This window comes from Pygocentrus nattereri, chromosome 18 (assembly GCF_015220715.1).
Source record: "Pygocentrus nattereri isolate fPygNat1 chromosome 18, fPygNat1.pri, whole genome shotgun sequence".
NCBI classification, from domain to species: domain Eukaryota; kingdom Metazoa; phylum Chordata; class Actinopteri; order Characiformes; family Serrasalmidae; genus Pygocentrus; species Pygocentrus nattereri.
The window spans coordinates 36,881,503-36,896,675 of record NC_051228.1 but is presented as its reverse complement, the minus strand read 5'-3'; the positions used below and the strand labels follow the sequence as shown (position 1 = coordinate 36,896,675).

The 15,173-nt window shown below is 42.8% G+C and overlaps 1 protein-coding gene across 4 annotated transcripts in view; it reads left to right on the top strand.

Annotated features, from left to right (window-relative positions):
- The window catches only part of postna (periostin, osteoblast specific factor a), a 54,147-nt gene extending 40,845 nt beyond the window's left edge, over positions 1-13,302 (top strand). The window contains exons 17-24 of one of the 4 annotated variants that reach the window (XM_017691431.2): positions 2,893-2,925; positions 4,126-4,365; positions 4,506-4,562; positions 5,682-5,762; positions 8,981-9,040; positions 9,152-9,217; positions 9,466-9,507; positions 12,368-13,302. In XM_017691431.2, coding sequence (XP_017546920.1) covers positions 2,893-2,925; positions 4,126-4,365; positions 4,506-4,562; positions 5,682-5,762; positions 8,981-9,040; positions 9,152-9,217; positions 9,466-9,507; positions 12,368-12,420 — 632 coding nt within the window. In that variant the 3' untranslated portion in view covers positions 12,421-13,302. The remainder of the gene's footprint in view (positions 1-2,892; positions 2,926-4,125; positions 4,366-4,505; positions 4,563-5,681; positions 5,763-8,980; positions 9,041-9,151; positions 9,218-9,465; positions 9,508-12,367) is intronic. The other 3 variants (XM_017691432.2, XM_017691433.2, XM_017691434.2) reach the window with 3 other exon arrangements.
- The last annotated feature ends 1,871 nt before the right edge of the window (positions 13,303-15,173 follow it).

Here is a 15,173-nt window from a genome sequence, read left to right as displayed (position 1 = left end):
CCTGGCTCACAGTCTCCGCTCTAATTCATCCCAAAGGTGTTCTATGGGGTTGAGGTCAGGACTCTGTTCTTCCACACCAAACTGGCTCATCCACGTCTTTATGGACCTGCTTTGTGCACTGGCGTGCAGTCATGTTGGAACAGGAAGGGGCCGTCCCCAAACTGTTCCCACAAAGTTGGGAGCATGAAATTGTCCAAAGTCTCTTGGTGCTGAAGCTTTAAGAGTTCCTTTCACTGGAACTAAGGGGCCGAGCCCAACTCCTGAAAAACAACCCCACACCATGATCCCCCCTCCACCAAACTTTACACTCGGCACAAATCAGTCAGACAAGTACCGTCTCCTGGCAACCGCCAAACCCCAGATTCGTCCATCGGATTTCCAGATGGAGAAGCGTGATTGGTCACTCCAGAGAACACGTCTCCACTGCTCTAGAGTCCAGTGGCGGCGCTTTACACCACTGCATTCCACGCTTTGCATTGCGCTTGGTGATGTAAGGCTTGGATGCAGCTGCTCGGCCATGGAAACCCATTCCATGAAGCTCTCTACGCTGTTCTTGAGCTGATCTGAAGGCCACATGAAGTTTGGAGGTCTGTAGTGATTGACTCTGCAGAAAGTCGGTGACCTCTGCGCACTATGCCCCTCAGCATCCGCTGACCCCGCTCTGTCGTTTTCGTGGCCGACCACTTCGTGGCTGAGTTGCTGTCGTTCCCAATCACTTCCACTTTATTATAATCCCACTGACAGTTGACTGTGGAATATTTAGTAGTGAGGAAATTTCACGACTGGACTTGGCGTCCGATCACGGTACCACGCTGGAATTCTCTGAGCTCCTGAGAGCGACCCATTCTTTCACTAATGTCTGTAGAAGCAGTCTGCAGGCCTAGGGGCTCGGCTTTATACACCTGTGGCCATGGAAGTGACTGGAACACCTGAATTCACTGATTTGGAGGGGGGAGTGAAAACTTTTTTGGTCCTTCATTTATTCCAACTATTCTGATTCAGGAACACACTATCCTTCAAGAAGAGGTTGACAATATGGCAAAAATAATCATATTACAATACATGTTCAAAATACATATGTATCATTATATTTTCACTGCACTAAATCTACTTAAAACTAATTATGCTCTTTTTTTAATAAGGTAGTACACTTGTTTAGTGTCCATACAGGGTCAAAAAAGCATATGGTTTATCAGGATAACAAAACTTATTACCATAACAAAAAAATTGTAATTGTAAACTCTACTTGTTCATATTAACTGAATTTTGCTTCTTAACGTTATCCTAGGCTTTTATTCCGTTGATTTTTCTGTGAATATAAGACTGAATGTTGTTTTTTAACAGAGGTGATTGTGTAAGTTTGCTGGTGCAGTTAGTTCCCAGCTCCAGTTCTGAAACCCCTGCACTGCATAACTGTGGTTTTCTGGTTAAAATGCCTGATATTATTAGTTGATTAATCCCTTCTTGAGCTGAACGAGGTGTAAACAGCGGAGAGAAACCCTGAAAATGGCTCCAAACCTGGAGTGAAAACACTGAATTAAAGGTCTGTGTGTCTCTTCTCTCGGCTTCTGTCACGTATTGCAGATGAATCATTCACACAGCACAGCAAACTGAAGGCGTTGCGCAGCTCAGTAACTCAAAAATAGTGCAGACTATGAATACAGGTGACATCAAGAGAAATGTGAGAATATAAAATGAATGTAGTCAAAAATGCACAATTCATCTTTCAACAAGCCGTGTGGTTTGATGTTTGAACATTTGATCATAGACACTTCACAAACAAACTATTATGCTTATTTTTGTTGTAGAATTTGTTGCACAACTTTTTTCAGACATAACATTTTGTCCCCATCTTTGTTTCTACACTCACTGTCCACTTTATCAGCTCCACTTACTGTATAGCTGCACTTTGTAGTTCTACAGTTACAGACTGTAGTCCATCTGTTTCTCTGATACTCTGTTACCCTGTTCTTCAGTGGTCAGGAGCCCCATGGACCCTCACAGAGCAGGTACTGTTTGGGTGGTGGGTCGTTCTCAGAGTTGCAGTGACACTGACATGGTGGTGGTGTGTTAGTGTGTGTTGTTAGTTTTAAAATTTTTAAACACTGTGTCCACTCACTGTCCGCTCTATTAGACACTCCTACCTTGTCGGTCCACCTTGTAGATGTAAAGTCAGAGACGACAGCTCATCTGCTGCTGCACAGTTTGTGTTGGTCATCCTCTAGTCCTTCATCAGTGGTCACGGGACGCTGTTGGCTGGATATTTTTGGTTGGTGGACTATTCTCTGTCCAGCAGAGACACTGAAGTGTTTAAAAACTCCAGCAGCACTGCTGCGTCTGATCCACTCAGACCAGCACAACACACACTAACACACCACCACCACGTCAGTGATGCCGCAGTGCTGAGAATGACCCACTGAGAAACCAAACCGAAATAAAGGATTTAAATAGTTTTCATCTTCTAAATGATGCACGTTCATATTTTCAAGTAAAGTGGGGCGATGTCACGAGTTCTCCTGTGAGTTTATTGGCCGGTGTGAAGCAGAAATCTGATTACTGTCTGACTCGTGTAGATCCAGAGGTTCCTGGAGCGATCACCGAAGTTCATGTAAACGTGTTGATCGGATTACTGACAAAATCTGATTTTCTGCACTTATCGGATTATTAAGCGCCTGTAAACGCACTCAGTGAAATACTGCACACCTACCTTGACTTCTGGCAGTAGATTCAATGCTTTTTCTCCAAGTTGTGGCACTGTTTTGTCACATCCTGGCTGGGGCTTGAACCCATTGAGCGAGGGATTCCCACCACATTCCAGCATGTCACATGTTGGATTTCTATGACAGATTGACACACACTTGTGTATTAACATCATTTTTCCTTTTTGTGCAGAAAGAACCATCACCACTCACATTGTTGAATCAGGTAATTCATTCCACCTCAGCTTTCTTGATGCAAGTGCTGGACATGTACTCACATGCATAGGCTAGTGGACTGTTATTCAGCCCATTGACACACTGCTCAGCTTATTTATAGTTGACCCTGTTTGACCTGCTTGACTTTGCTTTTCTCAGCCTTTTCTTTACAGCTCTGGATGCTTCTTTGTAACAGCCAACCCATTAACCAGGCCACTCAATTAGACCCTTCTTTTAATGGACATTCTTCTCACGTATGTGTTGTATCACTCCGGCTGACAACAGGGACATGAACTTTGTCTGCACAGTAGTGTTGAGTTGATTGATTAGCTGCAAAGGCGCAGAGTGACAGTACTAAATAGACTGGGACATTTTTCATTGGCTCAAGTCCTCTGGCACCTGGTCAGGAAGCTGCTGAGCTGATAAAACCGAGCAGAACGCCAGTGGTGTAATGAGGATGATTGAGGATGTGCCCCTGAATGCCGGGCTAGGCCTACTCGCAGAGGCTTTGGATCATTAGTTCAGAGTTCAGAAGGGGTTCAGGTCAGCGATAAAAATCAAATCGTAGTTTCTTTGTCAAATGTGCGTTCATTTATCTCAAGATCCTGTCAGAAACTTGGCTCTACGCAACAGGGAACGGTTCAATTGCACAAGTAAGCTGTGCAGGTAGGGTGGTAGGTGGAGCGCAAAGATGACTCAAAATTCCAGTGTAGAGGACTAGGCTATTCCCCTTAATTTGCACTTTGCAGTAGCCATTTACACTGGAATTTTAAGCGGTACAGTGGAAGAGCTGGATAAAGTCACCCTTATCCACGGATCTGCTGTCAAAATGATTGATTACGAAGCGAGGAGATCTTCCAATGGGACCTCAGCAACTAAGCAGACACTCTTTATCTCCTCTTTGGCAAATTACCATTGAATGTTGAGGCAAAAGCAGGATCTAGAGCCTCCGCTGCACAGCTGGGAAAAGAACAACTGCTTCCATTAGCGCTGGTCTTCAGAGAGCAATCATCGGCTGAAACAAAAATCGGCGTAAAATCGGCATAAAAAATGGGGATGTTATGTCTGGAGTGGTGTTGCCGGCCACAGTTGGTCCAGAGAGAGCATGTTGTTCATGTTGTTCATACATTTTGTGCACATGTTGTATTTCCTGCACCATTCATGCAGATGAATTTGCATGTTTTTTGTATTGTCTGTCTTTTTGCTCCAGTCCCCGAGATCAAAGTGAGCGATCCGACCATTACCAAATACACCCGAATCATTGAAACCCAGCCAATAATTACGGAGGTGATTGTTGAGAGGAACGCGACAGCCACAGATATCTCCAACATCATCAAGACCAGCCCAGTTATCACACAGATTACCAAGGTGATCGAGTCCAAGCCTGTTGTAAAGGAGGTGGTCGTTGAAGAAGATCCAAAGTTCACCAAGGTTACCAGAGTCATTGAAAGTAAGCTCCTGAAAACAAAAGCTCAGCACAAGCTTAAAACTGGTTTCAGCAGCCACGTTATTCAGAACAAGACTGCAGAACTTTAATCCGTCAAAGTTTAAGCGCTCAGAAAACGTGTTGGCTTCGTTGTATTATTCCAGGCCACAGTGCTTCATCGGACGGGGAGATTGAGGAATTTACGAAGCTTCTGGGAGAAGGTCTGTGATTCTCTTTCAATGTTTCCAATGCCATTTCTGCCCTACCCCATCACCCTAACCCCTTGGAAGTGGGTTACATGGGGTAGTGGAAATCATCCTCTATGACCCTCAAATAAACAGAGCATCACTTCATTAACAGCTACTAGCGCCGCTCTGTAGGCGTCCCTGCCCGTCTGCAGGGACAGCAGAGGAAGGGAAAGTTTAGCTCCTCACTGCTGGGCTTTAGTTACGTTTAGGGATCATACGCCTTCAAAGAGGGGGGCAATTATTTATTATCACCCCCCCTAATTCTTCAGTGATATGAAGCTGAAGTCAGATATTCTCCAGACTCTTGTTAGAATTTTTCCGTTCCACCTTAAATGGAGCAGCTGTTACATTCTGGTGCTTCAGGCGTCAGAACAGCTGGACTATTTAAGGTGGAACGGAGAAGTTAGCCAGCTAGCTACCGAGACGTTAAAAAAAAAAAACATAATATATTGAAACCACATTAAACGAAGATAAAACAGTGGTTACTGTCATTTTTCTCACAGAGAAATTTCTCACGTGTTTGCGTTTCTTTGGTCGCTCATGTAGCCGTCTTGGCAGGTCATGTAGCCCCAACACTTCGCCCCACCCCTCTGTCTCAACAAGAAATGGGACACCACACCCAACACGCCAAACAGAGGGCTAAGGGCTCAGTGGTAGGGCCGAGGGGTGAAATGGGATTGAGCCTTAGTGTCAAAATCTATTTTCAGTCAACGATATTAATTAAGCTCCTCTCTAACTAAACAGGGCAGTAAAGCAATAATGCAGCTTCGCCTGAGACAAGATTTCCATGCAATCAACTGCACAGCATGAGAAACAGATGTCCGGCATATTTTTCCCAGAAAGAAGTAGGAAAAAATGTTATTGCTGAATGTGGTGTTAAAGCAGGCAAGCAAGTGTTGGTCCTAGAAGAGGTTCGTGTCACTCGTGTGACCGTGAAACGCAAAGCAGACGCCTGTCTGTGGCCACTGGGCCCATGTCCATCGGTCTGATGTCATAGTCTTCTTGGAATGACCTGCTGTGTATAAGAGCAGCCTGGACACAGCAGGCTGTCTCTGTGAAGAGTGTCATGCTGTGCTGCGTTATATGTTATAGACGTGACCAAGATAAAGAAGGTTGCGGGAGGCGAGGTGCACATTCTGCAGGAGGAGGAAATCAAAAAAATCATCGAGGGAGGTTGGTGCAAGAAAGAGACTGACTCAACCTATCGAGCATGCCGGAGGAAAAAAGGCCTCCTCACCCACAAACCTCTCCGCAGCAATGCTACTCTGTCGCATGCTACTTTCGCTTCTTTTGAGTTCTGAACGTGTCTGGACCATCAAACCCAGATGATCGGGACGATACTAATTGCACCATAGCCTGCGTTTGAATGAGCATGAGTTGGTTTTATGCAGTAATGTTGATCGTATGATTTTCTGTGCTGGTGGATTCACTTCTGTCTCAAGACTAAACTCGACTGAAAATACACTCACTGTCCACTTTATCAGAAACACATTGTGCAACACTACATACAAGTTATTCATTTCCCAGGAGGTACTTCAGAGGAGATTGGGTTTAAGATAATCCACGCGTTTCCCAAACGCTAGAGGGCGCTCTCGAGCGAGTCCAAAATGAATGGGTGTCACGATTGGCCCCTCCCAGTCCTGTCCATGTGTTCGTGTTTTGGTTTAGCCCAAGTGTATTTGTTTTGTTTTTCTAGTCCTGCCCCCTCGTTTCGTGACTCCGCCCCTGATTTTTTTTTACCTCTCCCTCGTTTTCCCTTTGTTACTTAAGCCCTGTGTTTGCACTTTGTCTTTGCCCCTGCCCTGTTTGAGTGTATCGGTCTTCGTTTGCTATATTGGTCTGTGTTTGATGTTTCCTTTGTTTCTCCGTGTTGTTGGTTTGATTCTGGTATCTGTCATGTCTGTCCCCCCTTGACTCGGTGTAGATTATTGGAACCTGGACTGTCTCGACTACGACTTTGGATTTGCCCTCAATAAAAGTCGCTTACCTCCGCACATGCGTCCGCTACCTCGCTCCATGCTACAATGGGTTGATATGGAGCGTTTGATCCAAATCATAGTTTATAAATGCTTAAACGTTTTTAATGTAAAAGAATTCATTCATTTCAACACTTCAACACTGCTGTTACATTTTAAGAGCTTTTAAATTCAAGTTATAGGAGTCTGATATATGTCAATGAGCGCAAACAGCCAATAAGCTGTTAAAAAATATCTAGTAGGGGGCTCCTGAGTGGTGCAACCATCTAAGCGTTGGCCGAGTCATCAGGCGATCATGAGTTCGATCCCTGGTGATGCTGCAGCCGTCCGTAGCCAGGAGTCCAAGAGAGCACAATTGGCCTTGCTCTCCTCCGAGTGCATTCGGCTGTCCCGTGACATTGCGTGAGCGGCAGTTTGAGAAGATGTGATGTTCCTTCACAGGTCATGGAGGAAGCCTGTGCTAGCCTCACCCTCCTAACGTTGATAGCATCGCGTGATTTGCGGAGTCCCAACTAGCGGGTGGAATTGGGGACAACTAAGTTGGGAAGAGCAGTCATGTGTCAGAAACTGACCACTGGTGAAGGGCGTATGGTAACAAATGAGCTAAAGTTTTTAACTGTACACCAGCAAGATGGACCTGCAATGGGTTTCTAATGGTAGGCGAGTTCTAGATAAAGTGGTCTTTATTTTTTTCATAAACGTAAAAGCTTCTTTTACATTGGACACTTTTAGAGATGTTTTCTCAAGAGAAAAGATGGAAATGTATCCACCAGTGACACAACTGAATGATTGGCCAAGTGTCTGTAACATGTCGTTTTTATGTCTCTGAGCTTTATCCAGTATTGTTGAAGTGCCAGATGAGCTGAGTCGAGAGAACAGTGTTCATTTTATGATTGATTCAAATCACTTGCAGAGCTTGGATCGGGGGCTTCAGTCAGAGGGTGTTTGAAACATATTTAATACGCCGAGATTTTCCTTACAGCGCTTTTGGACTCTGGGCTCCCGTTAATCTGTTATTTGTAGGATATTAGTTATGTGAATCACAAATGCCAGTGATTTAATGGCATGTCAGTGATTAATGGCAGTGATTTAATGTCTTGTTGTTGGTAGTTTTCCGTAATATTTTACTGTTACAGTTTAGACTCACATTCCTATTTTGATTACAAACACATTGTAAAGGTTCTGGCTAACCAGCTGTAGGAAACTGATCAAAAACAATTGAAATTGAAAAAAAAAATATTTTTATGCTGTAGTTTTCAGTAGTGTGGTGGAAGAGCGATGTTTGATTTAGTCACTTAATATACAAATAATAATGGAAACACTTTCTATGAATGTCACATTTGCAAGCATCTATAAACACATTCATAGCATATTATAATGCATTCATAAGGCATTATAAACGTGACTATAAATATTTATAAAAAATGCATTACATGTTATAGCCGTACTTATAGTGTATTATGTTAACAATTCATAATGCATAATAAGTACTGTTCATAATACATTATAAGAGCTCATAAGCTGTATTAGTCCGCTCTGAGTAAAGTGAAGCGTTCTGGACTAAAGCCTCCTCCAGGGTTTAGACTGAGGCTTCAAGTTGAAGTATTTACTGAAGGATTTACTGAAACACTAAAACACAATAAAGCTCATTACAGGCTTCAAATGTCAGAGTTTAAACTAGAGCTGCCCTCAGTGTTTCACCCAATGTGGGAAAGTCAATGTTCACTACTGTTAATGTGCACCACCGTTAGCCTGGCACTGACTTAACACTGCATATCCAATAGAACGCCAGCAGAAACCAGCATCACTGTACTGTAGTGTAGTGAAGTGTGAAGAGTGAAGGTTCTAGCGCTTGACATTAGAACCAGTGAGGGAACAAATTACAGTGAAAGCACTCGACTATCTCGCCTCTCCCTCTCCAGGCCTTCACTCCACAGTGACTTCACGCTTAAATAAAACACTGGAAATCTCAGAATGTAAATAAACTTTGTATTTGTCTTCACGCTTTCCAAGTTGGGACTGACTTCTTTGGCACTGTCAGTATTACATGTTACTAACGCTACTTATAATGCATTATATTAACAATTCATAATGTACAATAAACATGGCTGTGAAGTGTAATTCAGTGTAATTTATTTTTATAAATATGTATAACCATGTTTATAGTGCCTTATGAATGCATTATAACATGTTATAAATGTGTATATAGATGCTTACAAACGATAATCGTAGAAAGTGTAACCATAATATTTATCCAGACGTTACTTTGTTTAAGTCTTTTGAACTGAATCTGTGAAATATTATGTTCAACGTGTCCCAATAGAGCGGTTTCTCTGATTTGTCTCCGTTGCCTGGGTGCGGAGTGTTTGTTCCTATAAATATATAATGCTTGTATTGTCTCCTTCTGTTCGTGAGGTGGGCCAGGGATCACCACCGTCACCAAGGTGATAAAGTCAGAGCCACATATCATTGAAGGTGAGATTTAACAATCAATTCGCAGTCAGTGGTTTTGAGCATAACTAATAATGCGAATCATGCAACATGAAATCAGACGTCTGCAGGCTTGATGCTTCTGCTTCTCCACAGGTCCAGATTTCTCGAACCCAGATCAAATTGACGTGGAATCGGAGAGGATCGCCAAACTTATCAAAAGTTAGATCCGTCATTGACCCACAGGGGTTCCGATCGGTGGTCCTGAAGTACTTCTACTCCACATTTCCCTCCTCTAACACACCCTCTTCAAACTAATGGCTTATTAGTTTAGCTAGTAACCAGGCTGGTGAGCAGGGCAAGGGTACTTCAGGACCATCATTGGGATTCAGTGATAAAGATGGTGCATAAGATAGGTGACTATGCTGCAAGACGTTCTAAAGTTAAGCTGTCTTTGTTTTTTATTTCAGAGGGTGGCTTTCAGAAAAGAGCAGCTGTCAAAAAATCACCAGGTAAGAAAAGCATGATGGACAGTCTCAAACGAATCAATGGCCAGTTTTCCATCAAGCTTTCAATTTAAATGATGTGAATTATTTCCATCAGCTCTGTACAAGAGAATATAATTCTCTATGACAAGTCCATAAAAGAACGTCTGAGAAGTAGAGAGAAAGTTTACAGAGAAATCTTTATGTTTGCCCACTTTTCAATGTGTTTATTTATTTATTTATTTTTTTGCATTCCTTTGAAACCATTGTTTTCACGAGATAAGTGGGCAAAAAAAATAATAAACTGAGGTTGGCAGTGAACAGTTTAAAATTGTAATAAAAATTTCCTGAACTATGACAACAAACATGAGTTTCATGAAGCCAACTTCTGTAACTAGTTGGTTTAACTAGCTGCCTAATAGTTACAGCTGTTTATATGGCTGCTTGTGCCATAGTTTATTCTTCCAGCCTGCTGTTATTGTGATTTATGTAGATTAAGATTAGATTAATTTTCTCCTTTCTCAATGACTTATCATACAAACAACAGATAACCACTCAAATACATAGTAAAGAATCACAGACAGACAGACAGACAGACAGACAGACAGACAGACAGACAGACAGAGAAGTAGAAAAACAGAAAAGCCAGGGCAGCTAGAAAATACATGAAGATGATACTTCTATACTGCAAATATCTAAACTACACTTGAGACCAATACAGTGTATCCAAAAATATGAGCTTTGAGTTTATCTAATTAGTGGAGTCGCTGAATGTGTTGTGTATGTGTAACGAGGAGCGAGGAGGTGGACACACATGTGGAGATAAGCGAGATTTATTAAGGGCAAATCCAGGGTTATGGTCAAGACAGTCCAGGGTCATAGAGCCAACACGGATAGAACGGTAAACAGACATAACAAACCAGAATCACCAACACAGCAGATAACAACTACAAAGACCAATACAAGAATCAGCACATCAAAGACCAGCCAAGACAAGGGGCTTAAAAATGACACCGGGAAGACGAGGGACAGGTGAAAACAATCAGGGGGGGAGTTACAAAACAGGGGGCAGGACTACGGATACCAAAACAAAGAAGCACATGGACTATACCAAAACACAAACACGTTCAGGACTGGGAGGGGCCAATCGTGACAGTATGTCTGTCAAGTTGCTTGGAAATTATGTTGCATGCAACTCACAATATGCAGTTAGTTGCATGAAAGTTCCACCATGTAAAGCATGTCTAAGAGTGCAAAGACAAAATGCATAGAATGGCTCAAGATCAGCTACAGACACCATATATCTATTTCTTCTGCTATGTTTCCTGTGAATAGCTGGACATAAGAGAGTCACTGACTCAGGCCTTATTTTTGATTACATTCAGGTTTTTACTGAGTCACTGTGTTTGGGTAGTAATTTATCACATTTCTCTGTATCCGCAAAACATGTATCCTCCTCAAGAAAGCTTGGATTTTGAAAGGCAATATTTCATGAAGTCGTTTTTAATCAATGTCAAAATACTAGAAATGCAGCCTACGTTCTGAGTGATTTCAAGGACGCTTCAGATGTTTCCTTCCCAGCCGTCGCTTACCCACAGTTCTCTGCATGAGCAATGCAAAAGAAAAAACACACAGCACAGCGAAAATGGTGGAGCGGTTGGAGCAGAGCTTGGTGTAAATGAAAGGTGTTCATGTCCTTGAATTCGTCTTCGTTATCTTATAAAGTGTAAAATGACTAATTAGTTAAAGCTTTCGTCCGTCGTCCACATATCGTACATCGTCCACATATCGTACATATCGTACATCGTCCACATATCGTACATATCGTACTACGTACACATATCGTCCATATCGTACATCGTCCACATATCGTACATATCGTACATCGTCCACATATCGTACATATCGTACATCGTCCACATATCGTACATATCGTACTACGTCCACATCTTACATCATCCACATATCGTACATCGTCCACATATCGTACTACGTACACATATCGTACATATCGTACTTCGTCCACATCTTACATTGTCTACATATCGTACATCGTCCACATATCATACATATCGTACTTCGTGCACATATCGTACTTCATCCACATCTTACATCGTCCACATATCGTACTTCGTCCACATATCGTACATATCGTACTTCGTGCACATATCGTACATATCGTACTTCATCCACATCGTACATCGTCCACATATCATGCATATCGTACTTCGTCCACATATCGTACATCGTCCACGTCATATATTTTATTTAGAACTATTTGTATATATCGCTGTTGTCAGAAGAAAACCTGGTATGTCCTATATGGTAACTTTACAGGAGAAGGAAAAACATACTGTACTTATAATGTAAGTCAATGGAGCCAGACTTTTCCCAAGTCATTTTGGGCTGTTTCTTTTGGTCCATTCTTTATGAAATTTACAGGCAACGTAAAGACCAGCAGGCAGTTTTAAATGAGCTCAAAAACTGAAAAACGACAAAATCAGAGATATTGCGGTTTACTTCCAACAGCAGCAATATGTAGTTTACCGTATCACATAAGAACATCTCCTCCATTTCCGTGAAGAAATGAAAAAGCAACAAACTCAATGCAACGGGCTCCATTATCTTGCATCAGTTCCGTCACGAGTTTCTCGCCGCTCTGGTGACGTCATTAGGACTGATCCATTTGATGACACAGGACAGTCCTACCGAGGACCTGCACTACATCATCTGCAGCCTAGGCTTTGGAACGCAGCTATAGATCTAAACCCAGCTTGTGATACTGCATCTGTTTGAGAAAGGAATCTTCAGCTCAAAGTGTCTCTCTGATTGAAACACATGAATGAAGCATTTATCACCTTCTACCTTCTTCCTGTCCATGTTGCAGGGATGAAGAGGAAAGTGAGACTGGTGAGACATCCTTCCAAGCGCAGACAGTGATCCAGAAGAACAGGACGTCTGTTCATTCCTACTTCTCGGACTAAGAGGGCTGATCTGGGATCTGAATTTGTATTTTAGGCCTACACTAATGAAAGTCAGGGCTGGAGGCCATCCTAGCTATTCTAGCTTATGGAAAGCGTTACAATGACAAACCGGGGCTTCGCTTAGATCAGTTCTCTTACTCTGAGAAAATAACTCCAAGAACGTCTTCAGACTCTCCCAATAAAAGGCAGTAACCAAGATCAGGGCATCATATGGGAAGATGTTATGGAACAACATGTTAGCCCACAAACATAATCCGTTATTAAACGCTTCACGGGATGTTTACGGCCTCAAAGGAACTGACGTACCGACGTCTTTAGTAAATGCAATTAGTGCCTTCTGTCTAAAGTTTATCCAAGCTGGGACTGAACTGGTGGTGGTATGGAGGGAAAATATTAGGTTTAAATAATATTTTTATATTTTCGACGGCATGCCAGGGGCTATGGAAGACTTGAGGTCTGACCTGTGCATGTTTTTGGTGCTTGCATTCAGGCCTATGAATGTGGTTTTTTTTTTTATTTTTACATTTAAGGATGTGCAAAGCTTCACCTGTTTTCGTTTGAGCATGCTGTAAACCGCATCACGATCAGAGCGAGTGCAACTGTACGCTCTAAACCGACACACTTATTCTGTCACTTCATGTGACTTTTTGTTTGTTTTATTCAAGTCATTACAGTCTTCCTAAGTTCATTAAAGCGCAACATTTTCAGCTTGGCATTCTTGTGCACTTCATTCTCTATAGCATCTATCTTATCCTGACGGTGTGTGTATCAAGTGCCTCTAAACCCCGCTGTTACCTCTGTTTGGTAAATTGTTTAATAAAATTGAACTTTAATGGAAGTATGGACACTGTTTCGCATTTATGGTTTATTATTTTCATTCATTTCGTTTCTGAGTGTTATAGTAGCCATTATACAACAGTTAGCTCCGGCCACGCGAGCTGATTGGTTGAGATGTTCTAACTGTGCAGTTATTTCACCATAACAAACACTGTACCACTCCACTGAGAGGCAGTTGCTAAGCAACGACTTTGACAGCTGCAGGAGACGCTCAAGTCATTTGAACGTTTTTACCTCTTTGTGCACAAACAGAAAACGGACACTTAAGATCACATCTGACCGACAGCCGATTTGGTCCTTCTCTGAAGATGAGACGACACTGAATTCCCAAACTGTCGTAATCACTGAACGGCTTTTCAGTCGGCAGCTGTGACAGAAGAACAGCTGAACAACCTGGAATCAGCCAGAAATGAACCCAACACCATTCGCCAAACTAAACGGGCTGTAAGAAGCTTTACAGACCGGCTGGAACAAAACAACATTAATACTGATCTGGAGAAACTGACCAAACTGAGCTGAACCTGATATTGGGTCAGTTTTATGGCTCAGTCTGAACTTCAAAAGGCGGGGCTTACAGCAGACTGAGCAGCGAGTGGGCAGAGCTCGTTACTCTGACGCAGCAACGAGCTGCTCGTTAAGGAGCTATAATTAGGAGGAAGGAACTGAACATTTCTTACTGTATTTATTTAACTGCTGTATTAAAGCAGTAGAGCACTCGAGGAGGGAGTTATCACCAATAACACACTCCTCTCTTGTTCTATTGCTTGAGTATCTTCACTGGCTACTGCCGCAAAATGAGCTCATCAGCTACAGGTGTGAATTCTTGTGGTTTGGCTATTTGATCTTTGCCATTTTTGATGTTCTTGCAGACCTTTTTGTCCTGGCAGTGGGCGAGTCAGATCAAACAGCTTTTTAGACAAGTACAGGCAGCGACATATGGGATCGTGGTAACTTTCTTTTCTTCGTTTAGGACACACCTTGCACTGTCTTTGTCTTTCTAAGCAAACGCATTCAAACTCAACTTGAAACAACTCGAATGAGCAGCACCAGGCGTCCAGTTTGGTGGAGCTTTAAAGCGGGATCCGTCTAGCAAGCCATTAAAACCCGCTGAATCCGTGACATCCTCTGATCCGATATCAATACGGACATGATTAAAGTCCTGAAAAAGGGACTGAAGGAGTCAAGCCTTGAGGGCCCCACTCTCCACAGCTCTTGTCAGATTGCATCGGGCTGCGAAGGAAAAGCAGGCATTGATTTATGGGATCCCTCTGGTCATTATTAGAGTTGCATACTGTAATCCCCTTCAGAAGTCGCTGCTCCTCCGTGCTCCAGAAGAATGTCAAGCTTAGCTGGAAATCCTACCCTGAGCCAAAGCATCACATCATTCTTCTGCAGTGTCACTGGGTTTCCTTTGGCAGCGCTTCGATTACAACATGCATCCTGTATATTCGGTCCAAACGCGTCCCTCCAACAGCAATTAACCCCGACTCAGCGAGACGACTGTAGGAGGGTGTAAAAGTGTTTCAGAGCATTAAAAGTACAGTTTCAGTAATTCAGCCCTTGAAAGCACAATGGAACTTGGTTTTAAGCACCTTGAAAAGTGTTGGAAAAGCTTGGTTCCAATGTTGTCCCAGCGCAGGAGTAACTTTTGCCTCACTGACTGCATGTTTGGCGCTTGTTCGAGGAGATCATATGCTTTTCTGTGTCCGGGGGGGGGGGCAGCTCTGAAGCCTATTGTCCTCCTCCACTCCTGCATGAGAAATCCACTGCAATCAGCTATGCACAAAGTAAAGCTACGGTCCAAGCTAATCTGATTAGTTCCAAAGTTTCATGTAGGAGAGTTCTCATCTGTCAGGCATTTGGTCTGGGGCA